Here is a 27,637-nt window from a genome sequence, read left to right on the forward strand (position 1 = left end):
CAAATTCCAAGATGGCTGTTGTAAAATAGAATTTCCACTCCTCACTAATTTTGGCCTAGGCTGCTGTGAACTTCCTCTGATCCACTGATGTGTTTTTACACCCCTCTGCATTTAATCATTACTTATAATTTATCGCTGGCTCTCTTCCACTGTGTGTGTGTGTTTTTTTTTTGTCCTGTCTTCCTCCCCTCACCCCCAGCCGGTCCCAACAGATGGCCGCCCCTCCCTGAGCCTGGTTCTGCTGGAGGTTTCTTCCTGTTAAACGGGAGTTTTTCCTTCCCACCAAAGCGCTTGCTCACAGAGTGACAGTGGGGTTTTCTGTTTTCTCTGTGTTATTATAGGGTCTTTACCTTACAATATAAAGCGCCTTGAGGCAACTGTTGTTGTGACTTGGTGCTATATAAATAAAATTGAATTGAACTGAATTAAATTAAATATAACTTCAAATATGTATCATATCAGTTTTTCTTTAAGTACATTTTATACTCTGCAGTGTTTCCATTTTATTTTCGATGACCCTGGAGGGTCCGACTATGAGAAAATCTAAAATGTTCTTTCACTTTTTGTCTTATCTTCCTTTGTCTTTGTCCATGTTTCACGATAAAGTCAAAAACCAAAACTTGCTTCCTTTTACTCCCAGCACGTTCCAGCATTTTTTTTTTACATTTATTTTTTACTCTAAAGAACAATATAGAAGATATAGGCACCCCCGTCCCCCACCACCACCAGTATTTCCTTTTTGCCGGTATAGTCCTCTGTGTTGGGATTATTGCCAAAAATAATACGGACCGACACACTGTGCATTAATTTCTCTCTCTTTATGCCGTCTGCTTTGTGATCCATTAAACACCGCGGTGCGTGCACGCCCAGCTTGGCTCTCTGCTCGTTTCTCGCGCCCGGGTGTGAGTCTCCTACTGTGCGCCGTATTCCTAAAGCCGGGGATCACGTCACGTGTCACGGCTCCCGGGTCCTGGGCCAAGTTTTTTTTTTTTAAATTCCGTGTCAGACCATCCACGGAGCTTCAGCTCAGAAAGCCACACGCCCCGACCCTCCTGCGCGCATCTCCGCTCCACGCTGCGTAACGAGCACCTCAGAGAGGAGCGGATGGATGGATGCATGGATGTGGATAGATGTTCCCGTTTAACTGAACGCGCCAAATCAAGACGACTTTAAGTGACTTATTTGATTACTTCCAGCGATTTCCAACGACCCTCGGATTACATCTGATCTTTGGCAAGCCAAGGAAGGATATTTTTTTTGTTTTGTTTTGATTTTTTTTAAGCGAGAGAGAAGAGAGGAAAGAAGGAAAGGGAAGCTGAGAAAGGCTGGGTGCGCTAGAAAGACGGAAAGTCACGGATCATGCTTATGGGAACTTCCGATTCCGTCTCAATAAGGTAGTTTAAAACAATAAAGTTCTTCTGTTTGCATGTGATTATTTTTATACACACTGAGTGCAGGAGATAGTCCACTTTTTAGGGGCGAAAAACGGGAAAAAGCACAGATGATGCGCGCTCTGGTGGCTTCTACTTCCATTAATACCGTTTAAAACGCGTATGGAAGTACTTTTACAGCAACTGTTCATATCAAAGTGTTTTTAATATTGTTCGGTGTTTACAAAAGAACCCCAGGAGGAGAGCTTCCAACTGCCTGAAGGGTCAGATGCGCTCTTCTCACGTAACACCAAACGGCGGACAACAAAGCCCGTTAAAAAAGAAAGAAAAAAGAAAAGCTTCCTCAAAAGGGCAAAGTCTGTTAGCTGGATTACGATCACTAATGTTTTTGTTCTCGACGTTATTCCACTTATTACAATAATAATCAGTATTGCTGTGGTGGTTTGGTTTTTTTCCTCTTTTTTGGCGCATTCCCTGCCCACCATTGCGTGGTGTGGGCTAAAAACCTTCAGCAGACCAGAGACAGAACAGTCCATCTGTTCAATCACATAGCAACAGGAAGAGAGAGAATGAGAGAGAGAGAGGGAGACAGAGTGGGAAAAACATCCCTCTACTATTATGATACTCTTATAGTACTCGCACTTAATTGTTACCTAATTTCACTAAACACATTTTCGCATTTCTACTAATTGCTGCAACAGCAGGCAGTTGTCAGTCTGTAGTGCTCCATGGTGCCTTTACTGTGTTATTACTATGGCTACTATGAAATTCAGGCTTGATGTTCTGACAGAGACTCCCAGTTTTGTCTGATGAAAGCATTTATTGTTTGTTTTTTTGTTCGTTTTAAGGGGAAAAAAACACAACTGAGAAGAAAGGCTATTTAAAAAAAAAATAAAAGCCCATGAAAAGCCTAAAGCCCTGGCAGATTTGTAAAAGGACTGTATTGGAAATCTGTGTTTTAGATTGATTGGAAGCGCCTGCTGCTCAGGGATTGGAGGAGGAAATGGCCTAAGTGTTTATTTGGCTCCTTGTGCGATTTGTCTCCAGTTGCTCTTTGCCAAGTTGATCTTTCACTCGCTTCTTTTTCTGTCACCGTTAATCTGCGTCTTTCCTCTACCTTCATGTCTGCCTCCTTTGACTCACCGTGGGCTCCCTCCCCACTTTCCGACTCCCTCTAACCTTCTTCTCTCCTCTGACCTCCCTTCAGAGTGGCTCTGCCTGATGCTCTATCATGACTGATGGCGAAGGGAGAGCGCGCTTTCAGTACGCAGAGTGCCAGGAGCTGGAGGAGGTGCGGGAGGAGGTAAGGCTTGCTGTACCGACATCCTACAGGAATGACGGCCAAGGTCATGAAGATGACCCAGGAAGAAGACGCCCGGATGATGAGGAGGAAGAGGAGGAGGTGGAGAGGACGAGAAGGAGCAGCAGGAGGAGGAGGAGGAGGAGCAGCAGCAGTAGCATTCAAGGAGATGGAGAAAATGAGTGGAGTCCTGAAGTTCAGGGGGATGAAGAACAGGAACCGGAGCTGGAAGTGGAAGATGGACCAACACTGGGAGTTCGCATCACGGCTCCCATCCGTGATCCAGACTGCGTCTCCGAGGAGGAGGAACAGCAGCCGTATCCGGCCCTGGCCCCCGTGGCCTTCTTCTGCTTAAAGCAAACAACGAGGCCTCGCAACTGGTGTCTCCGCATGGTCTGCAATCCATATCCTTTAACATGCTGGAAATCTGACCCTGGTAATCGGTAAGACAAAATATGTCCTCTGCAATGTTTGTGTGTGTGTGGTGGCACGCCTGCATACACGTTTGAGTTGTCAGTAGAAACTTGCTGCTTCTATATAAATACACAAGCACCAGTGAGAGACTCACACTGGTGACACGTGCAGACATGAAGGGCGTGTCTTGGTATTGGGCAAGAAGTAGATGTTACCTGTTGTGAGTCTTTGTCCTTTGCTGATGTGAGATTTGGCTGTTTTACATGCTAAATCTTTTGTGCAACAATTTGCATTTCCCTCTGTGTCTATAAGGTTGGTATTATAACCTCCAAATCTGGTGGGTTGGTTATTTTTAGGTAAATTAGCTTTTCTGTTATAGGACCTGTTAACACGCCTAATTGAGACAGCCCCAAGTACACCCAGCACTCGGTCTGTTTGCCTCTATAGACTGAAAGTGCTGTAACACTTACCTGGGCTGCTTTAGGCTCAGATTCAAGCACAAATTAGTTCCTGGCTATATATATATATTCTTTTGAAGCTCATCAGTCAGTTCGAGCTGTATTCCCTCTACTAACAGTTCTGGCAGCCATTTTATTCTAATAATCAGATATTTTAATTTAATTTCAAAGTGCCAAGTAGTCCAAGTGAAATTACTTCCTAGGAGAAGTGCTCATGTCTGCTTTACTTTCTATTATTACCCCCTCAGCCGAACATCCTGCCGGGATCATTTTCATCTGTGGGATGTTTTAACACACAGGAGCATAAGAACATAATGTGCATCCAGATATAGGCGCTATGAAAAGAAGCTGAAGATGAACCGCTGTAATATGTTTTTTTTTTCATTCGTGATGTGGTTAAGTGGGTGGTGTAAAAACAAAATTAGGACCTGACTCACATTTATTTTCCTAAGTGCTTCCTGAGTACCTGGAATTTAATATAGAAGGTACCAAGAGTATAAAAATACAAGCACGATTATAAAAGTAAACTACATTTATTCTGTCTCTGAGATTCTATCTCTTTGTCTTCAAGTGATTAAAAAACCCAACTCTGAATAGGTGCATTCTGACAAGCTTCTGCTGTGTTCTTGTAGACCTATGATAGTGGAAGCTTGAAGGTGTAGTGAATCTAAGAAGGATGATCTGACGTGGTGTTTGAAGTCGGAGAAGAAAAACATGGTGTAGAAAGGTAGATAAACAGCTAGATAAAGGGGCAACCTTATGCCCACAAATTTCCTCTCTGAGACTTCTGTGTGTTTTGAAGCGGAAGAAATCGAAAAACAAACTTTAAAACGGCGACATATGCACACACACACACACAGTTTTGTTTCAAAGATTCATTAATTTGCCTTCATCATTAAAGATCATTAAAGATTATCAGCTCTAGAGATTGGAGTGGATGATTCATGCGGTATTCAGACTGACACTGTGACGTGGGTCAAACCCACGTTGATGATCTGTCTGAATAGGTCAGTGTGCGTCAGCCAACGATCCCTCACGACCCTCCTCTCGAGAAGAGCTGAGCATTGTTGTGGTGGACCGCTGTTTCTATTAGAAATGTACCAAAAGGAAGTTGCAAGTTGCAAGTCGTGTCTTCTGTCATGACTTGTGGACTTGTGCCTAATGATGGTTTGCTAAAAGATTTGACGCACATGTTTTGTGTTCGGTTGCTTTGGTGATTTTGTCTTTCCGCTGCTACAAACAACTCTACAAAAGAAAGGTCAAAACCATTGCAGGACCTTTAGCCCTCAATGTGAGCAAAGCCTCAGAAGAGCAACTTTTTTCAATTGATTTAAAAAAAATCAACTCAAACCTTTATTGACATTTCTAATCTTACATATGCACAAATACAAATTTATTGGTCTGACAATACTACAAGGGTTGTCACCGTAGTAGAATTTCAAACTGATACTGGTACTGGGAAAATACTCAATAATCGATGCAATTTTTGGTACCACAGAGACAGAAAAAAGGACAAAATTAAAAAAAAAAAAAAAAACCAACGAAAGATAAGAGCAATAATGGTTCGTGTAAATAGACTCAGCTACACCTCTGTTTATTTCCTTTGCTTTTGGTGACTTGGCACCATATATTTCATGGTGATCAAATAGTGTTGGTAAGGTTGGCTGTATTGTTTCTGCCTATAGGCAGAAACAATACAGCCAACCTTACCAGTAGACTCTTCTCAGGTTCAACAAGGGGCTTTAAGAGACACTTTTTAGGGGTAAATAATTTGTTATCCTGTTAAATTAATCCTTCCTAATAACATCACTGACAGGTAGGACCGATGATGGCAACAGTAACGTTATCATTTTTTACTACCTATACCTGGTACCTTAACAATAACCTAACTGTCGGCTAATGTGCGGAACTGCTAACAGTTAAGCAGCTAACACCATCATAAACGTTAATATCTGTGTTCAGCAACTCAGTGCTGCTGAAACAGGAGCTTTACTGACCTCGCGGAATTCTTCATAAAGACTTCGGTGTCAGTCTTTAACACGCTTTGTTTTATTATGCCACTGCTAATGTGTTCAGCTGCTAGTGACGGGAGGGGCTGGGCCTGTCTGCTGTGTGTGAAGTTTGTCAGTGAAAAGAGGGAAATATGGTATCAATACTGCTGCAAATGAGCATCTAATCTGATTGCAATCAGGCATGTATTTATTTATTTATTATGACAGCCCTACTTGGTACATACAGTAACTCCAGTACTGAAAAAGGTGACGTTTTTTTAGAATTTTGGTATTGAAAAGCACTCTGTCTGTTTTGATGTCATCACTGTCTGTTACCGATGTAAGCCTTTCTGCAGCATTTCTACCATATATTTTTTAAAACTGAACCCTTGCTTACAACCTAGATGATATTATCAGAAACTCTTTCTCCTTCATGATCTGACCTTTAAGTGAAAAATTGGTTGCCCATGACTCCACACTCTGGTCCCTTGTTGATCTCGTGTCAGCTGGAGTGATAAGAAGACTGTTTAATTGTCCTTGAGAAGAAAACCTAGTATTCCCTCATGGGGTAAAGTGCCAGTGAGCCATCACCTAATTGATCACATGTCTCTAAGCACCAAAAAGCATCTCTACCAGCTTCCTCATTTCATTTTTGTGGATAGTACAGAACTCACAGGGAATTTCTCATGGGGATTAAAATCCCATTTTTTTTATGAGTTGTGCTCGCTGCAGGCGCTCAAGAATCGAGGCGTGAAAAAGTAAGGCAAGTTATGTTCTCTTACAGAACATGCTAATGGATAATAGAGATATTAAAATGGGACTGTCCTGCAGCGGGAGAAAGCTGCATCTAAAATTTGTTGTTAAATAATTTAAAGGGCTATAACGTGCCAAGCATGTGTTGGCTTCTTCTTTTTAAAAAATGGACCAAAAAGCAAAAAGTGATAGGAAGTCCGGTCGGGTCTTTTTCATCGAATGTTTTGGATTTGGACATAGAAGTCGTAGATGTTATTTGTAATTGTTCACTAAGACGAATACAGCGCCAACTGGAGCAAGCAGATGAGGAACAAAGAAGGTCCGAAAGGATTAAAGCATGTCCAGTTAAGCAAGCCGACACATAGGACTTATGGTTTGGTAACCTGCTGTCCGACAGATGCTAGTGTTGCGTTACATTACCTTTGTTTTGTTCACCGCACTGTAGCAGGGCTAATACTGCAGTAGCTGCTGAAGCAGACCACTACTATGAAGCAGATGCCCCTATGGTTAGCACATGTGCGCTTCACTGCTTGTGCGCTGATCACATGTCTGATTTCTATCTGAGTGCAGACTTATTTATTCATTTTTTAAGATATGTTGTTTGAAGTTGACAGGCTGGGCTATTTGTACCAAGACAGCAAGGCTAATGAATGAGGCGCGTACTGTCACATGCTCGGCCTTGCATTATGACTGCTCGTTTAAAACTGGATACGGGTTATGTCATAAGAGCTGATCTCACCGGACATCTCTCTGTGTTGTATTCCTGCGTGTCTGTGAGTGTGTGGGCGTGCGCGCAGAACCCACTGTTAGCAGCGCAGAGTTGGTGGTCCACAGTAGGTTATGTAAATATTTTTCGGAGCATAAATTCTCTGCCACTCAGCAACAAAATGAATGAACACATTGGGAGAAACGAGAGACTGTAGAGGAGGGGAAAAAAGAAATAAAGAAACAACTACATCCATAAATTTCAAACCACGCACCTCTGAATAAAAGTGTTTTATATCACATCCCGATTCCAACATGTGTAGTCCAACAGTAAAATATTGAATCTGTACTGAGACGGTCATTGATCACCTGTGACAGTAAAAACAGGTCAACAGTTGCTCACAGTTACCAGAATAGCATTTCAGCACAACAGCATTTGTCATTCAACTCAAGTCTGTTCCTCACTGGTGATCAACTAGTCTGCTCATGTCCAGGAAAATGCACACTTAATAGAGCAATTGATTAGGTCTTGATTAGCCTAGCATGCAAATAGACTTTAAAGACAAAATTGGCATTTTTTATTAATTTCTTTTTAAACTGATGAAAGTCACCCTAAAATATATTGGTTTAGGTGATCTCTGAGTACAGCGTGCATCCACTAGATCTCTGTAAATCCCCCTAACAATCTTCTGCTATTCCCAAACTTTTGCACCCAGACATCACGCAGATGTTGAGCGGTAGCTGGTTAAAGAGCACTGGATGCCCTACCTGCTTAAGTTGGACATTTGCGTTCTCATGTGCAGCTTCATTGTGTGACATTGAGAAAGTACATGGCTACATTGCACATGTGAGAAATCCTAAGGAGTGACAGTAGTACTGTGGCCCTGAGAGGTCAAAAACACTGCAACTAAAGGCAACATCAGCAAATAGAAAAACGCTGTGCACAAAACACAACAGAAGTTGAGTAAAATAAAATGGAAGTGTTTTGGGGAGACAATAACGTGACAGAGCAGCTGTGGGAGTGACAGAAACCAATGTGACATTGCATTGAGACCCGCTTAAAAGAAGCTATCTGTGTTGTGAGGAAGAAAAAGATGCAGATAATGTGTGCTTTAATTGCACAATTCATGTAATACTGCAGGTACATATTTGCTATTAGCCATTTGTTGTTAGCCTGTCACTGGCGCAGATTTTCCTTCATGTTAATGTCTCTCCTAAGACACTTCTGTTGTGTTGCATTCAACCTCCGCTATGTTTTGTGTGATTTTGCAGCTTTTTTTTCTATTTGCTGGTGTTTTATTTAGTTGCAGTGCATTTGACCTTTTAGAGCCACTGTACAATAGCCCTAAAATATGGACAAAAAGAATGTAGCTAGCTAATGCTGTTTATGCTAATAAACAGCATTAGCTAGCATCAGCGTTCTTTCTTTTGTTTAAAACAACTGCTTTTTAGATGTTCCTGTTGAGTAGAGACCTAAAATAAATCTGACAGTTACATCTGAAACAATCTGAAAACAAATGCAGGATCACAAGAATGAACATTATGGAGTCGCTGATTAGACGGTGTGAAAGAATAACAACCTGAGTCAAGCTGATTAAATCTGGTTCAGGAGCCCAGGCAAGGTTAATCCATTACAGATGAGTTGATTCATCGTGCTATCTGTCTCCATTAGTCATCTATACTCTAAAACATATTAAAGGGGGCCTTTTCACTTCCATTGTGATAGATGTTTCTGCACAGAGATACAAGCACACAGATCACCTGACTTTTTTGAAGTATCAGATGGATTTGATGACTTTAGATGGGGATTTTTTTTTCAATGTATTTAGTGGTAAAAATATCTGTGGATTAGCGGTTCAAAATAAATCAAGTGGAAGAGGTTTCTCTCTTTGTTTGAAGTTTTGATGGATTGGACTTGCTGTATAAAACTAGAGACAGGCTTAAAGCTGCATGAGATCAAATCGGCTGCATGAAGAATGTCAGTCAAATGTAGCTTAGATGAATCGAGGAGGCCTGTTAATGTGCAGCTTGTATCAGCGATAAAAAGGACTATCTTCAGGGCAAGAAAGTTGGCTTGGTTACTACCCTTTACTCCTGCAGTTCCATTCCTTTTTTTCTTTTTCACCCCTCCTGTTGTGTATGTATGCCTATTTATGTCTTCAAATGACTTCATCTCTGCAGTGTGTGGGATAAAGAGACTTAGCCTTCAAATTAGCAGGTAGTCCTTCTCCGACTGCCCTTCTGACTGGCATCCTGAGGTTTAGGTGTGTATGTGAGACTCGCTTCTCTGCATCCCTCCCTCTCTGCCGGTCTCAGAGCTCGACTCACTGTATTTGTATTGAGCAGTTCATCAGTGTGTGTGTGATTGTGTGTTCGGTGACTCATTATATTTGGCCTGTTCTCATCATAACAGCAGATTGGGGGTCGTGAGGTGCCCATTTCTGCAGAGACAGAGGGATCCTGTCTCTTTGACGTATCAAGTCCTGGCACACCTTGCGCAGTGCTCAAACTGTGCGTGGTTGAGCATCACTTGTGTGCTGTGTAGTGGACAAGGCCCACGCTTTCAAACGTGTTTGGTGTCTGCCAGACGTTATAACAAAACTTTGTTACAAATGTGGTGTAACAAAAGCTTTTAATTTGTCACTCTTCTGCTATTATGTACGTATTTAATCATTAGTTATTATTAATCTCAGGCTGTGTTTACAGCATGTCTATTGTCCTGTCTCCATCTCCTCAACCCAACCAGTCACAGCAGATAGCTACCCCTCCCTGAGCCTGCTTCTGCTGGAGGTTTCTTCCTTTTAAAAGGGAGTTTTTTCTTCCCCCATTTGCTCAAAGGGTGTTATCATGTTGTTGGAGTTTTCACTGTTTTCTTTGTAGTATTGTAGAGTCTTTACTTTACAATATAGAGCACCTCGAGGCAACTGTTGCTGTGATTTGGTACTATATAAAAAAAATTTATTGAACTGACTGTAATGTGTACAGCTCTGCTATACCGCACGCACCTACATCACCTACATATTTCTGCTCTAAATGTAAAATTTTTAGGAACTTTCTTTTTAAATGTAACATAGTGTCGCACATATTTTAAAAAAACAAAACAAAACAACAACAACAAAAAAAGCCGATGTGTTGTCAAAAAAAGAGAAAACAAAGTAGAGATTAAGCTTCATATACATCTTGTTCTGGGTGGAGTTTCTCCTCGTGGTGCTCCATGTCGTGGTGCTTGTTTAGCTGTGGCTGGATGCTAATATAAAGTTATTACATATAATATATGTTATAATAGCATATATAATAGCATAATATAATATGTTAACAATAGCAATATCATGAAATTTAGCAGTATTTCGTTTGATATTGATATAAAAAACAAAAAACAAAAAAACATGTAAGTCCTTTATTAAAAAGTCACTTTAAATTTGAAATCACTGACATGGTGGTGGCAGACTGTTTATTTAAAATGTTTTTTGTTGCCATGACACAGAATGAAATATTAGGGTGGTTGCTAAATAGTTTACTAACGTTACTTCGAGGTATAGTGTTATTTACATTATATTAGCTTAAGCATTTACATAGCATTTAGCATTACCCAGTGCAAACATTTTAGCCTGTAGGATCTGGTTGATTTCACAACAGCAATGCCTGGTGACTCAAATATTATACTATGCCACACTTACTGCGTTTCTTACATATACATGATATTAACTAGCGACAGACCTAACTCTGAATAAAAGCTAAGTAGACGTAAACATTAATTAAGCTAGCAGTCACTGTTTGGTTTGGGAAGTCTGCAGCTGTGAGAATGCAGGGGTGCTTCTCACAAGCAGTCTGTTCTTCCTGCTGCCAAAAATAATAGATCAGCCCTGGAAGGCTGAAATTAATACCAGAGATTGAAGACCAGTGAAAATTGTTTGGATGAGAGCATATTGACTAAACAATCAACCACTTGACCCTGAGACCTCAACAACAGAAAGAAAAAAGGTTTGGAAAGGGGAAGTGAAAAATATGATTAAGGGTTGTACAGTAGCGTACACGTATTAGTATTTAAAGGATATGTATTTGGTCATATCCATAGATAGGAGAACTTTTGAAAATCAATATTTAATTAAAATACATTTAGGCAAAATATAAATTGAACATTTTAGGAAATTTTTAAAAAGCAGCTTTGGTACTAGAACTCAAGCTTCATATCACTACTCAGTAGAGTAAAATGATGTTTAGGCCCACTTGGAGGATAATTTTTGTTTACCAAAGCATTATGTAGCCAAACATGTTAAGTAAACAAATGTGCATTTCCAAGTTAAAGTGTTTGAAGCCCTTCCAGATATTTATTGCAGAGCAAAAACTGCTGCCTTCGCCAAGTTGTGGAGCAGGGTGTTTACTTATGGTTGGGTTTCCTTATATCCTTTGGGTGTTTTGAGACTTATGAACTATGCAAGAGCTTACTAACTATAATTATTAAAATTGTTTTATGACTTTTTTTTACTTGCAAATCCTAAAAATGAGCAATTTTTTGTGAATATACGAGGCTAATTTTGTCATTAACAGTTCGGGGCCACACTGTGTGTTTCAAAGCTATTTTTAGCTGCGGGAACCTGCCCCAACTGCTAATTTATCTCACTTAGGATTTGTAAAGTCTTGTTATTATTCCAAATACCGGTGCTGTGTTAACATCAACACAATTTACAACCAGTAACAAATCATCGCCACCAGCAGCGAGTCCACAGTAATTTGCATTGGAATCAATAAAGGGCCTTTCACTGGTGTGCTTGTTACCAATGAGAATAAGCCTCTTTACAGTGACCGCATGTTTGCTGCCATCTTTGCTCGTAATGCTTCGCAAGACTTGTTCAAATGGCCACTGTTTGCACAAGCAGTGCTTTGGCTCAGATCTCATGTATGTAATTGGAGCGGGTGTGGCTCAGGTGGTAGAGCGGGTTGCTCACATATGGTAGGGTTGCCCGGCCCTCCCCATACACTGGTTTGGTCCACTGCTCCTCCGCGTGTGTTTGTCTCATCTCAAACAGAAAGTACTTGTTTCTTATTTTTGGATCGTTAATTTTTGAAGCATCGTGCGTAAACGTGTGTAAATCTTTATGCGTCAGTTTGAGCACGCCTGTGAGAGGGCAAACGCGTGTGCTGTTTGCTGTGTGTGTGTTGTGGGATAACTTCCACTGCAGTAGGATCTTTTGTTTATCCCCAGGCTCACTGTTTACAGGCTGCTTCACAAAATGATCTGGAACTAATAGCACTGATTTTCATGTGTGCACTGGCTGAGTGTGTGTGCCCCCGTGCACGAGAGCTTACTTGAGTGCGCTGTAAGAATGTGCCATTTGGCATTCGCAGAACACCATGTGTTTAGGCAGTGACCCACACCTGCCCCAGGCACAAATGGTCTGTGGAATCAGAGGATCTGCGCTCTGCTGCACTGCACCGCTGTTGTTGTTGTACCGTTACATTACGTCACACTCATTTACCGAGCACTTTTCCAAAATGACTTTGAGTGAAAATAGTACCAAAAAAGACCCTTCTGCTAGCAAACTACATGGTTTCCTGGAGAGTCTGGGTCAATCTCAATGAGTTTGTTAGCTGTTGGTGTTCACTGTTAGAAGGTTCATGTAAAGCAGACTACTAATGGAATACTCCAGAATACGCTGAGATGACCCCTGATCAGTTGGAGGATGAACATTTGACTTTCTTTTTCTTATGATACCTATCTCCCAGTCTTCAGGCACTCCTCATTTCTTTAAATTTGTTCTCACTGCTTTCGCTGAATCTATGGAAAAAGCCAGTGATGACAGAATTCGACATGCATAAGATAGTATTTTTGCAACGAGGTGATTCCCAAAGAGATATTTGCCAAAAAAGTTGTCATATCTTGGCATGGTGTGAGGTGTCTCCTCAAAAAATGTAAGGAAACTGGATATGTAGAGGACAAAAAAAACACCTGTTATGCTTTTAAAAAAAGTCCTTAAGAAATAAAGAAAAAAAAGCAAAGACCTGAGAGACGCATCTAGCCCTTCACTTGATCCATCTACTCTTCACTGAAGCTTCATCAGAAATGGTCTCAGTGGAAGGGCCACTGTCAAGAAGCCATTTACAAGGAAGGGAAATAGGGAGAAAAGGCTGACGTATGCCAAATTACATAAGAACTGGACAGAAAATCAGTGTCAACAGGTCTGATGGAGCGATATATCCAGATAGTTCTTATGAAACGCGATGGAGGCTCATGTCATATCGGGTTTTGAGGCTGCATTTCAGCCACTGGTGATAAGGATTGCTTTAAGTTTGGTGGCGATATGAGCACAGAAAAGTACAGTCAGATTTTGATCCACCATGCGATACCATCTGGAAAGCGTCTGATTGGCAACAGCATCATTTATCAGCATGGCAATGATCCCAAACACACTGCCAGTGCAGTAAAAGCGTAGCTGGGTAGAAAGACAAACAGAGAAAAATAAATGTTGTCAAATATTGACTTTAAAGCTCATTAGAACAAACTCTGCGTTTCCCTTACGTACTGTATTTCCGTTTCTGTTTGCACATGTTCCAATACGGTATTCTGACTCTTCACCTATTTCAGAATTACAATACTTTATAAATCAAAGGGCAATTGTTTGTTACAGACACTCACAGATAGTATAGCTCTGAGAGATAGAAAATATAAACACTATTTAAAAAAATGATGCATTATTAAGTAAAAATAAGACAAAAATGTTACAGAGAGAAAACACAACAGTGTGCAGCAGAGACAAGTGAAAACAGGTGAACAGGTGACATAAAATTCTGAGGCATCCAGTGATGCATTGTGGTTGAATGAGTCTTTTGCTGAAGGTGCTCCTGTTGCTGTCCAGCACGAGATAGAGAGGGTGTGAGGGATTTTTCAGTATTGACTGCAACTTGGACTCATTTCTGAAACCTCTGTCGGAGAGTTAAGCTCCACCCCCACAGTGTTACTGGTCTTGCAGATCAGTTTATTGAGTGTGTTGTTATCTGTACACCACAGTCCTCAGTATAAAACATTGAAGGGAGATATAAACTGATTACATAGAAGTGAACACATTCTTTTACTATAGTGACATATTGAGGAGACGGTACAGTGGCCTACAGTGTTCTTTCTGCTCGGTATGGTGTTTCACTCCTGTCAGTCAAATCCCCTGTAGTGGCAATGCCACACTGATTGGGCCTCTGGTACCGTGGGTGGGTTTTTTCAGCAGCTGTTGCCATGGCTGCGCATCATGTTGATGAATGTACGCAGATCAGCTCTGTATCCAGAACATTTCCCGCTACCCTCACCAGGGATATCCATACTGAAAGTGTGAAGCGGTTTCTTTTAGTCGAAGCGTTATGGAAAGAAGTTAAAACAAGGCTGGAAACACGAGACAGGGACAAATAGGGCAAACTCTTTAGGAGATGAGAAAGAGGGACTGGGATGATTGGGAGATGCCAAGCGAGCAGAACGTTAAGAAATCGGAGAGGAAAAAGAAGCAAGTGATATAAAACAGACGAGGGAGGTCAAAGACAGAGGACAGGAAGTTAACAAGTGAGGCGAGAACGAGGGCGAGGAGAGAAGGATAAACAGTGCAAAGAGGAGAATCAGAACAGCGGGAGGGATGACGAAAAGCGGCGTCGAGCAATATGAACAGGAGGGTAGAAAGTAGAGAAAACTGGTCTTTTGAAGCATGGCTTGTGCACGTACAGAGCGCTCGGCCAATCACAAGTGCGAGCGATGAACATGTGCCCCTGTGTCCTGTTTTTTTCTCCCCTGCTTGTTGATGGTTGCTGCAGTGAAGATGCAGCGGCGCTCTCAACCTCAACATACAACTCCATTCTCACCCTCCTCCCCTCCCCCCGTCTCCCTTCTAAAAAACAACAAAAAAAAAGCTGCAGGTGAAAAATAAAGCATGCTCCTTCTTTGTTCCTCTTCCCTTCTCCTCTCATTGTTTTGTTTCGTCTTGCTGCTAAAATGCGCGCGAGTCCTGACTGCAAATGCATCAAAGCACTTTTTTTTTGTCACTCTGTTGGAGGCAGAGATCAGTTATGGGCGTTATTTTCAGTGTGCTGCAGTGTGAAATATGCATTTTAATGCACACATAAGCTGTTTTAATACAGAGGGATTTAAAAAAAATATTAATTTTGTGTGTGTGTGTGTGTGCTTTAAACATAATTGTTGGGATGTTTCATTTTCTGTCATGATTTCTCTCACACTGTCAGCATTTGACATGAGCTCACTCCTAGTAGTGTATTGATTTTAAGGTTGAGTGTGTGTGTGCGTGTGTGTGTGTGTGTGTGTTTGTGTGTGTGCGTGTGTGTTGCCCTGGTGGCTAAAAGGTGGAAGTGGAGGGGAATAGAGTTCAGTGAAAGAGGATTGATCCAGACTATAAAACAGGAGGTGAAAAGACAGAGAGTCGGGAAGTGTAATTGAAAATCTGAGAGATTCAGAGGGGCCACTGGCTCTAACACACACACACACACACACACACACAGACACACACACACACACACACACACACACACACAACCTTAAGGGGTCATGGAGAACTGGTTAGGGGATGTTAGTACAGGGTTCTTGGATTGCATTAGGGCTGAGATTATCATAGTCAACTGTCTTCATTTCGTCCTCAACTTGGTGCTTAGTATTCAGTTATGTTTTTAGGTCATATTGCTTTGTTGCGCTTGCTATTTAGTAGCTGCACTGCTGCTCCTAATGAGCTTTTTTTATTTTTTTTTATTTTAGTGGGATGCGTGTGTTCATGCTGCTTTGAGCCATCTCCCCACAGTCAGTCTCCACATGAATAGCACAGCAGAGCTCGTCTTGCTGCTGAACACATTACTGCCTGAAAGATGGTTAGAATGACAGAAACACACACACAGGGAAAGAAAAGAGGGACGCAGCACATGACTTGACACTAATCACCTACTTTGCAGCTTTTAAATTTCAGACAGCACTGTTCAGCAAAAATCTTGCACCAACCCAGACACACGCTTTTGTTTGTGTGCGTGCGTGTTGCAGGATATTGATGATTAGGTAAAGGGCGAGCTTGCGAAAAAAATGCAGGAGTGTGCATCCGGCGGCGCACACGTGCACATGTGTGCCTATGCGTATGAAAGAGTAATGTGGAGATGGATGAATAAATAAAAGATCTGGGAAACCCATCAGCAGCTAGCACTGGGTTGTCATGGCAATGCGGACAGCACAGCACATAGCATGTGTGTGTGCGTTTGTGTGACTGAGTGTTAGAGAGATCATATCACTGCAATGTTTTAGCAAGTATGTGTAACTTTGTTTCAGTCCAGACCTCCTTGAAATCTAACAAAGAGAAGCTTACTTTTCCTTTTTTCTCCTTTCAATCTGCTGCACTCGATTCCGAGTCTGAAATCACTTTAAAGCAAAATACAAAAATATAAAGCAACAGTTTTGTATTCAAGCACAGTGACTTGAGTGGGGTGGTTTTGCTTGACACGCAAACTTTAATATTTGCCTCGTCTTGTTATGCAACCGCTGATGATGTAGCCTGTCCTTCCTGTATTATGCTGTTTGACATTCCTTATAAAGAGTAATGACTGTTTTTATGCCAAATTTACAGCTACATGCTCCTCACCCATCATTGTGTGTGCTTTGTGATAGAGTGATGCTTTTACAGCGGTGGTGTGTTATATAGCCCAATACTCAGTGCATCTCTTTAGAGACCTGAAAACTGCAGCCTCTTCCTTCTGCTCCTCTTCCCCTCTCCGCTCTGCAGTATGTGTTGCCGCTTTTGTCTACAAAATAGGCCTGTGTGCATGTCTGTGTGTGTGTAGGTGTGTGCGTATAAATGGAGACAGTGTACGCATAGACGTGTAGATAAGTGTAGCGTGTGGCGCAACCTAGTTTTACGACATGGCGGTGATTGAAGGTTGATGGGGAAGAAAAGTGCCGGGTGAATTCAAAGTGCATGTGCGGAGTTTAATGAAAGCAACTTCAAACGGCACAGATGTGTGTGTGTGTAAGAGAGTGAGAGTGGGAGGAAGAGGAAGAAGTCTAGGACAGTGGGATTCTCTCAGCAAAGAGGCTCTCACTAGAAACTCTACCTGGTTACTAGGCAACAGCATAGCACTGCTGCACATTGGAGCGCTGGGAAGGGGAGGTGTCTATCTACAACATGTGTGTTTGCGTGTGTGAGTGCTGAGTCAATAGCTGTATTATTTATGAGTATTTTATAGGAAGCGCACGCGTGGCGTGAGATGGACGGAGGGGGTGAATCAAGGGTAAATTAAGGTTGTGTGCGCACGAGGCTCACATGTGCCATAATTGCAATAGTTTGCCGTCATCCTCTGTGGTTAACGGTAAACTAGTACAGGGTAAAAAGTGTCTGACTGTGTTGTTGTGAGGCGGCGGGGAACTGGCTGCCTCCCTTTGAAGTATTGGAGATAAGGTGGAGTGATTCAACACACAGATGGCTGCGTAAAAAGAAAGGAAGGGAAAGGAAGGGGGGGGGGGGGGGCTTGCTAAGCTGACCCAACATTCATTCTCAGCCACGAATTGCTGCTCATATCTGATTTTCTTTTTGGGTGACTTAGCATCCATTCGAGGGTGTAACCTGCACCAAACTGAACTGGCAGTGAACTCGCAAAGAGAGGTCCAGAGCGGGAGAAGCCGTCACATCTGTTTCATCTGGGTTGGGGGGGAGAGGAGTTTAGCAGTTGTTCATGCTGCACAGTCGAAATAAGGCATCTGACCAAAAACGAGCCATATCAGCAATCTTTTGGTTTGTTTTGGCTGAACTTTTTCAATCTCTGTTGAAAGAATTTGCCTCAGTGAGGTAATTGCAGCTCACTGGAGCTCTGCATTGGACTGAATGGTAACTACTTAAACTAAATGCTTTGCAATCTAGTTAATGTGAATCTCTGCTGTCAGTCTTACTGTGAAGCGCTGGACGGAAAGAGGTGTATGACTGAAATGAAACCCGGTGAACTCCCCTCACTGTAAATGAACAATTGCTCTCCGGAGCAAAGTTGAGGGTGCACACAAGTAGATGCAGGGTCAACGTGGATGGATTCTTCTTCTTCTGACAGTTCTAGTGATCATTAATTGTGTTGTAAAGAAGAGGCAGTCCTATCAAAAACATGTCTTATTTGCTGTTGTGTGTGTCTGTGTGCATAAGGGGGGCATTTAATGTCCATTAGACCATAATGAAGGAACAGTGCTCTCTGTGGCTACATGTAGGCTCGCTAATAGCCCTCTATTATCACAGTTCAAACACAAACACCGAAACACACGCGCAGAGGGACGCGTGAGGACGCGCGCACCCGTGCTGTCTTTGTTCGAGTTGAAAGGGCGCTGTGAAGCAGCTGAAGCAGCTGAAGTGCAGGACGCCTGGTATGTGTTAAACAGCCTGTTTTTAGCTGAAGTGTCTCTATCGTGGTGCTGTTACATACTTGTCTGGAGAGGACTCAGCCACACGTCTCAGAACAAAACACGGAACACTGTTACACTGAATATAAATCCAGCAATTAGCTGGAGCCTCATAATGCTGCTTCAGTGCAAACATGAAAACATGAGGACACTTTGATACAAAAGGATTGGAATCTTTCTGAGCTTTTGTGCTTGGTGATTTTCTTTGTGATACGAAGATATAATATCCGTTGTATACCACTGTGTGGTTTATGTAACACTTAAAGACATGCCCTGAACTATGTAAAAGCTAAAGGTTGTAAGAGAAATTTAGTGAGAGATTAGATTCGGTATTCCCGTAAAATATTTGAACACCTGTCATTTTTTTATAATTTGCTTTCTTGTATTTTTTTTTAAAGTGTTCTTTAGTTATAATACTCTAGGATTTCTGAAGATCTTTCAAAGTGTTTTCTTTGGACATTGGCTGTAATTCCCAGTGTTAATACTAGAGATGGACCGATCCGATATTACGTATCGGTATCGGTCCGATACTGACCTAAATGACTGGATCGGATATCGGAGAAAAATAAAAAATGTAATCCGATCCATTAAATATCACGAAAGCACCTCACAAAACTTGCAACACGCCGTAACTCACCTCAGAACGTTAGCATGTCGGAGCAGTATGCATCACGTGATAGAGCGGCTGTGGCATGCCGGACCTGTCGGTGGTCTGGATAGCATTTGGAGCTTCGCTAGCAACCCGGCATTTCATCTCCGACAAAGTTATCCCCGAGAGAAGTAAAGCAAGTGTGTAAGTCCATCTCTGAATGTTTGTAAAGCATTCCTGCGTTAAGCTTAACGAGCGACTGCCTCTCGCTCTCCGGCTGCTACTTCAATCGTGAAACTGCTAATGATCAGCTGATCGGCTTTTCTGTCCCGAGTCCGTCTTTGCTTTTGGCCCACTTTGCACCAGAAAGAGGAAACCAGCGGCTGAACAACAGCAGCACGTTTAAGCTTGATAAGCTGTTGTTAGAATTTATTTAATATTACTTTCTACTCCAGGATCTTTTTCTACGTAGCTGACGCTGGTAACTGTGCAGGGGCGGATCTAGCAAAGTTTAGCCAGGGGGGCCGATAGGGCATTAACTGGGAAAAGGGGGCACAAAGACATACTTTTCTTTCTTATTCTCATTTAAAATGTCTAGCTTTTAATAAATAATTATCTGACACACAAAGTTTTAATTTGATGTAAAATGAATAGAAGTCAATTACTGTACATAGTGACTATTAAGTCTAATATATATACCCTAGTAAGCTATAGTACTTTTTACTTTGGGAAGGTACCATCTGTGCAGTCTGCAATTTTGTTGAAGAAAGATGTTGAATCTATTTAATATTTCTTGAAAAATAATTGATTTCTGTGCATTTTTTTTCACACTGCATCAAATTAAGGTTCATTACGTCGATTAAGCATCATGAGGTGGCGCGTGAGGGGTGGTTCCCTATTTTTAATTTTTGTTGTTGCTGGGAGTTGGAACCCTATTAGTTAGGTTGCTTAATATTTACGCTAAGTACTCTTTAAAATACCAGAATAGGGAGGATGGTGTAGGTCTAAGTTTATTAGATTGATCAGTATTGCTGAACTATGAAATATTTTTTTTGTATACAGGTGTAACAGAATAGCTTTAGTGTAGTTGTTGTTTTAAACTTGAGTATGAACTTGCAGACTTGCAAAATGCAGCAAGATATTTTAAAAAACACTATATCGGATTCATATCGGTATCGGCAGATATCCAAATTTATGATATCGGTATCGGTATCGGACATAAAAAAGTGGTATCGTGCCATCTCTAGTTAATACCTGGATTGAAAAACACACAATCAGTCATGGATTGGCCTCCCCAGAACCCAGACAGTGTGGGATGTGAGGCAATGTGGGATCATCTCGACAGAGAATGAAACAAAAAGTGAGCCGACAGGCAAAGAAGAGCTTTGAATGTCCTTCAAGCCCGGAGAACTATTTCTGAAGACTACTTAAATAAATGACAAGAAAGCTGCCTAAGAGAGTTCCGGCTGTGTTGAAGAATAAAGGCGCTCATACCAAATATCGACTTTCTAGCTTGTTAGAATTGTACAAACTGTACACTGCACCTATTTCCCATTTCCCCACTAAAATATATAGAAATTACTTTTTCACAGTACTGTATTTCCACACACTGATATATCTGAACATAGTCTCACTGCAGATGACTGTAAATGCATTTGTTACACTTCATGACAGATACTGTTGTGCAGAAGAAAAATGTAATAAAGGAAGGAAGTCTAGAAATAAAACTTATCCAGGAATCTGCACAACACATCGCTCAAGTGAAACTTTGGAACACCTGGTTAGATTTCATTTACAAATGGTTCTAAAATACCATTTTTTCTTTTTTGGCCTCCATATCTTTAGATTATAAATACTCCAGCTAATGCAGCAGTGGGATCACCTTTGCATTCACTGCTGTCTCTCTGTCCTCTGATGTACGACGCAGACCAGAGGTCTCCGACACAAATCTTGGTTGCGTCTTTGACTGCAGAAACATGACTGGAAACCTAATGGAAATCAGGCTGTTTACACAAAGTATGACTCTTTTGTGTGACACACCTGTGATCCACACATAAAACTTTCTGCAGCAGCAATCAGCCACTTCCCTACTGCGGAGCAACAAAGTTAAGCTCGGTGTACCATTTTATCGACACGTGCACATGACTAAAACCAGGCAGACGATAACACGCTGACATTAAATTCATGCAGTGGAAAGAGAGCGGCAGAGCACATCAAAAAGTGACTCACTCATATACGATTTATTCATTCTTCCCTTTTGCTCACTCACTTAACCACTTAGAGTTAGTGGCCATTAGCATGGAGTTTGCAAGCGTGTTTTTATTACATATTGTCTCCTGAGCTGCTCTTCCTCTGGACGACATATGCGAGCTAATAGAATATGAGCGAGTTGCTTTCTGCATCCATGCTGTTTTCCCAAGTTAAAACTTTCTCACGCTGTGAGGCAGAGTGTAGAGACGCAAGACCTCCGGTGGTAAATGTCTGCAGCTTGCAGACAGCTAATTGTGGAAAAGCATCATCTGGTTCTCACCCACTGTTTAGAGCCACCTCGGACAGACTTTCAGAAACAACGACGTTCAGTTAGTTTAACCTGCAATTAACCCAGCAAGGAGAACAATTCAGTGTTTTACTGTGGAAACTCAACAAATACAAATGCAGTAAAGTAAGGCACCAGTTGGTCCTTTATGGTATGATAGTGTGCGTATGCTGATTGTCAACGTTTAGCGTACCTCTGTGGGTTTTTGTGAATAACACAGCGGTCACAAGCTTCAGCCAACATTTGTTATTTTTGTTTGGTTTTTTTTCATCGTCTTTCTATCTGTTAGGATGCCCAGTGGTGTTTATGTGTGTATGCCATAGTGCACTGCAGGCAAAGGATGCGCTAACATGAGGCTCTGTGACGGGCCTCCCACGCACCGGGCTCTGATCTGGTTTCATCCGGTCGGCGGCTCTGTGACGGCATCACTGTGGAGTTTGAGCAGGCCCTCCTTTTGGCTAGCTGTGCACCAGGAGCAGAGATTTAACAAGATGCTGCGCTAATGAACATATCAGAGAGCGATGGACTGAGGACTGTTTGTGTGGGTATGTGTGACAGAGAGGGAGGAAGAATGCGTGCCCGACATAGCGCTTGTCTCTCAGGTCAACTAAGGGTAGCAATGCTCAAGTCCATACTGGTCTGTTACTCGGAACTACACATCAGTCAAGACCAGTACAAGACGGTTACTTCCCCTTTGCAATAAATGAATCAGTAAATGTACTTTAGAACAGCATATTTCAACATCACATGTGAGCGGGAGGAGTGAGGCCAGGGGTCCAGGGCTGGAGGAGGAGCTGGCCCTTTGGTCGAGGTCTGGGCTGGTGGGCTGCTCTGCTGCTGGTGGTCTGTTCGTCTCCACCCCAGTGTGCAGGGGGCCATCTACTGGGTCTGAGTGAAGGGGGAACATCTCCAGGCGGTGAAAGGACCTGGGAGTTTGAATGGGGAGTGTGAGTGTGTGTACAGCATCCATTTCTATGTCTCTATAATTGGTTGTGTGTGTTGAGTGTTTGTGTACGTGTGCATGAGGGAGGGAATGTATACTTGTGTCTGTGTGGGCCTGTTTGTCTATGTGTCAGGTCAGGTCTTAGACTCCCTCTCTCTTAGAGCATCTCAGACTCCCCCAGGTGAGGGGCCTATTTCCCCCACCACCATCCCTCCCAGTGGCTGGTGTCCCTACCCACTGGTGGTTCTCTATGTCCAGGGCTGTGTGCCTGGGTGCTTACTTGCCCATTCCTGGGCCCCCTGGCTCTGTTGGGCCCCTGCTGGGAAGTTGGGTACCCTTGGGTCTCTAGGCCCAGAGCTCACTTGGGCTTGTCACTGCAGCCACCGGGTGCTTCTGCACTGTGGCTGCCAGGTGACACCCCCCAGGGCTCTTCTCTGCTCTTCTCTAGGTGGGGTTCAAGGTTTTCCCTGCAGTGGTCCTCCTGGGGCTCTCACACCCTGGGGAGCCTCTAGATGTCTGGGGCCTGGATCTCCTTCATGCCGTCTTCAGGTCCTAAGAGGTGGGGCTGTGGCTCCCCACACCCACTATTAGACACTTACATGGAGAAACCTTATAATCACAAGCGCGCTCACACAGGTTTTCACAGACACACTATTTTGGGCTGCTGCTACCTCTGAAATATCTTGTATTATAAGTACTGTGTGCTGTTCAGTAAGATCGTCATTGTTATTCATGCATATGTTGGTTGTTGCCGTGGTTTCTCTGCTGTACTTTTTTTCCTCAACAGGTGTTGACGCAGATTCTGAGTGTTTTTTCTCTCTCTCTTACTCTCTCTCTCTTTCTGTTAACTTTCTCCCCAACTTCACGTTCTTTCTTATTTTTTTCTTTCCATCCCCCATTTTTATCCGTTATGATTGTAATAATCCAAAATAAAAAATCCCATTAAAGTTCTAATAAAAAAAGCTTTTTGACTTCCTGAAACTTATGATGTTATTTTATATCATGTCAATACATATTAAATACAGCAGTGTGTAAACTGTAAAAAGGTGGGTTGTAAAGCAGCTTGCAGATTCACATCAGCTGTAGGTAGACAAAAACAGTTTAAATAGACCACGATGTATTGTATTTAACAAAGGGCATGCAGCTGATGTGCCTGCATTGCAGTGAAACGTGTTTTAGTGGCCTATCAGACTCCAATAAATGTAAAACTCCATCTTAAACCTAAAAGGAAGAAAAATGTCTTTAGTTTGTAGAAAGACTTCAAAGAAACACACATACAGACACATCTCTATCAAAAGAGTTTGTCCAAACCGCAGCAGTGACACTAAAGGCAGTGAAATCAGAACATTAGAGGAACAAACCATGTCACAAATATAAAAAGATACTATTTGTCATAGTATGTCAGCGGCACAAAGCGAGTTTTGTCTTTCTGCTGTCATCTACAGATCACCACCCTGTCAGATTTTACAGTTTCTGTTAATAGACCAGTCCTTACGCAAAGAATGAGGCTAAAGGTAACTGTCGGCCACCCAGACTCATAGTTGTGCTGTCGGTGAAGCTCTTGAAATAGCAAGGAAACTATGTATCTGTTCACCTATATCATGAACTGCAGTCTACAAAGACCTTAAACTCTTGCTGTAAGTACCATAAATGCCCCTTTGAAACATAGATCTCTTTCAAGATTCAAAATCCTGTATATTACACCGCTTGAAGTTATACAATATCATATCATGGATTTCCTGCTAGCTGTTTATCTGTTGTTAGTTTTATGCTAAATGCTTCTAATACCTTGGAAGCCCCAGCCTCCTGTGTGTGTGTGTGTGTGTGTGTGTGTGTGTGTGTGTCTATATCTGTGTAAATTTTTCCTAACTGAGTTGAACATGATGTTTGTGCGACGTTGCATATTATTTCCTAATTTGGTAACTCACATGGTGAGCTTTGCTGCAAGTCTGTGTGTGTGTGCGCGCGCGTGTGTGTGTGTGTGTGTGAAAGGGAGAATGTGTGTATATCTTCACAAGCGTCTAGTGTTTTTTCTGAATGATTACTATCAGGTGTAGTGGATTATGTGAATGCGTATTTGTCAGTGCTTTTGAGGGTATTGTTGTTAAGAGTCGCAGTCGTGCTTCCTAAGTTATGGCAGAGAGCGGGAGAGAGAGGTGACCGGTGAGAAAGCATAAAGCCATCTGGGCGAGAGAGAAATTCAGCCCAGTGAGATATCAGCAGGGAGGAGATAAAACACAATATGATGTTATTTTTAAAACAGAGCCAAGTTGGGATTTTTGGGGGTGAGTATAAGATGACCCCCACCTTAAGGATACTTCTGCTTTCGCTCAAGTACTTGAAACTAACCCACCGAGACGACTAAAACAGTTTTAACCTTGGGAGAAGGGATGTGGCATTAAAAGCTCAGCGTGGATAGCTTCTAATTTTACACATATTCTTGCCCACTTATATTTGTGTCTGTAGTGGTTTGAATAGTGAGGAGGAAACTATAATTCAGGGTTTAAACTAGGAGAAAGGAAAGATGCACTGAGCAGATGTGTACCCATACAGATGCTACTCAGGCCAAAATCATGGGGGGATTGTGGTCAGCGTATTTGGTAACAAGATATTTTTAGAGCACAATCACTTTTTGCAACACAACACTATTTACTGATACATTGCTCACACAGGGAAGAAATACATAGTGGTATTAAACATATCCAATTCTTCAGGTAAAGATAAATTTGCTCAAGATAAGTGTTGTTAGAGATGTTAGTTTCCATCAGACAAAAGCTCAAGGTATCCGCACCATGTTGAATAATGAATGCTTCAACTCAAAAGAATGAGTTTAAGAATGAAACAGCCTCAGCTCAAATATTCCAACATAAAGTTTAACTCTTGGTGTTGTTCTAGAGTTACGATTGAGGAATGCTGTCAGCTTGTTTGACAACTCAACATCTTGGATGCTTTGATTTAAAATGTAAAACAATATTGTCTCCCAGTTAATGAATCCTGGTAATTATAGTGATCCTCTGACTTTTCTTCTACTACTACTTTCTTCTGCTTCTTCTTCTGCTCTCTAAATCCTCCTCTATGCATTAGTCAGTCCGGATGAATATATATAAACTGCCCACAATACCAGGGTTGTCAACATCTAGGTAGCTTTGGAAATGATGACTCCTTACAAATGAATAGTGACATTACGTGTACGTTAGGTATATGTGTATGTTATTCATATTGTATGTACATTGTTCTTAGCGCAGTGGCACTTTATGATCACAGGTATCTTTAAATTCACTAAACAATGATGCTAAGGGGGTCTCTAACTGATTACTTTTTCTCATACAATGAATATTTAGGCTACGTAGAAGGTGAATATAGTTATGGTGTTTATGAACAGCCATTCTTCGAGTAAGAAATATATGACCAGATTTACTAAATGGGGTAAAATAGCATGAAATGTGATCATAGGTGTGGCTAGTTTTACAGGTCATTTACAAAGTTACGCTGTTTTCTAAACCCAGGTACAGTCAGTTCATTTCAATATTAAGCGCAAAAATTTAATGCATGCTAAATTTTAAGCGGTAAATTGTGTGTTGATAAATCAGCTTCAGTGCTTGATTTAAATATTCTCCTTCCTTGAGAAAGGAACTTGTAAACATACATACGTGACAGGGTTGGTTGCAAAAATTTGAGTTACCACCAGTTATATAGGTATCTTGTAACTGCGCCCTATTTGGAAATACAGACGATACTTTTTTACACCAAAATAGTTTGCGCTGGTGTTAACATGTTAGTAAATCTGGCCTATAGTCAGATTTTGAATCACTGTGATTGAAGATCACCTAAACGCATGTTGAAATCATACATTTAAAAAAAATTCAACAACAGAACTCAGTTATGGTTAATAGTGAAAATAAAAGCATTTCCACACAAACACAATGAGAAGAACCAACCTCAGTGATACTAATAAAAAAAAGCCTTCAATTTGCTATGGAGCATAAGGATTAGACTCAGAAGTGATGGAAAAAAGGTGATGAGTCCATATTTACCCTGTGTACAAGCCTGAGGGAGCACTGTTATGATGTGGTGTAGCTTCGTTTGCACAACGTAATGTGCCAAAATGTGCTGGATAAGAGTTTACAGAGTGATCTCACTCTTCCATCATCAATACAAGATCACGGGGAAAAATGAATGGAACTCTGGTGGAAGTAAATACGCTTATGGAAGTAATGCCACAGTGAATGCATGCTTTTTTTCTATCCACAAATTGTCTTGTACTTAATGTGAACATGCTGAATATTATTGCCTCTGAACGTCAACACGTTGTCAGCGTAATCATGTTAACAAGCTGACGATGGGAATTAGCTCAAATACAGCCTGACAGAGTTGGCTGTAGATGCTTAGTTTTGTTTATTGCCTTGTTGATTGGGTTTTTCCCGGCTCAGAATTATTATTAGTTTTTTTTTTGTTTTGTTTTGTTTTTTTTTGGGGGGGGGGGGGGGGGGGGGATTTTTATCCCTGAATAACTGAGACCTTTATTAACAAATTGATAATAATGTTATTACAGTATTACAGTATATAGTAAACCTTTGGGTGAGGTGGCGGGTCTAAACTAGAAAAAAAAACTAGACTTCAATTTAGTTGAGGCTGACAAACTTTTGCAGTGAACTTCATTGCTTTAAATCTCCAATTTGTAAAAAAGTGGCAAAAATTTCAGTAACACATATGAAAGGCCTGGAAATGAGTGAAAATCCCCAAAACAAAAGACAGTTCTTGTGGAAGAAGAAGAAGCTACTTTCAACCACTCTCTTATATACAAGGTATCACCACAGCAGCTCCCCATGTTTCATTTAGCAGATTTTTTTTACCCTTTCTGACGTAAACCCAAAAGGATTTGTGTCTCCTTGTGAGATCAAACCGGGGATCTTTCATTTATTAGGTGTTAGGTGTGCAACCCACTATCTGGAAGGAGACAGCCGTGTGTCTTTTCCAAGGGAAAGTCTGTTACTTAGTTTCTGCAGAAAAATGTTCCAAATATAGAAAGTAATGGGAATGAGGGTTACATAACAAAAACTCTTATCAAACTGCTATAAAAAGTTCACAAAAAATAATTTACATCTCCCAGTGGTCGATTTATTTTGATGGGTGGTTAAATGAGATGGTCACATTCTAATTGG

At 41.5% G+C, this 27,637-nt stretch overlaps 1 protein-coding gene across 3 annotated transcripts in view; it reads left to right on the forward strand.

Moving 5' to 3' along the window:
* Positions 1–854: 854 nt before the first annotated feature.
* The window catches only part of cacna1ha (calcium channel, voltage-dependent, T type, alpha 1H subunit a), a 130,594-nt gene continuing 103,811 nt past the window's right edge, over positions 855–27,637 (forward strand). For 2 of the 3 annotated variants that reach the window (XM_026165460.1, XM_026165461.1), the window contains exons 1-2: positions 856–1,394; positions 2,599–3,095. In XM_026165460.1, the coding sequence (XP_026021245.1) occupies positions 2,623–3,095 (473 nt within the window). In that variant the 5' untranslated portion in view covers positions 856–1,394; positions 2,599–2,622. Of the gene's footprint in view, positions 1,395–2,598; positions 3,096–27,637 lie in introns of all 3 variants that reach the window. The other variant, XM_026165462.1, reaches the window with a different exon arrangement.

The sequence above is a fragment of the Astatotilapia calliptera genome, chromosome 4, assembly GCF_900246225.1.
Source record: "Astatotilapia calliptera chromosome 4, fAstCal1.2, whole genome shotgun sequence".
In the NCBI taxonomy this organism is placed as follows: Eukaryota; Metazoa; Chordata; class Actinopteri; order Cichliformes; family Cichlidae; genus Astatotilapia; species Astatotilapia calliptera.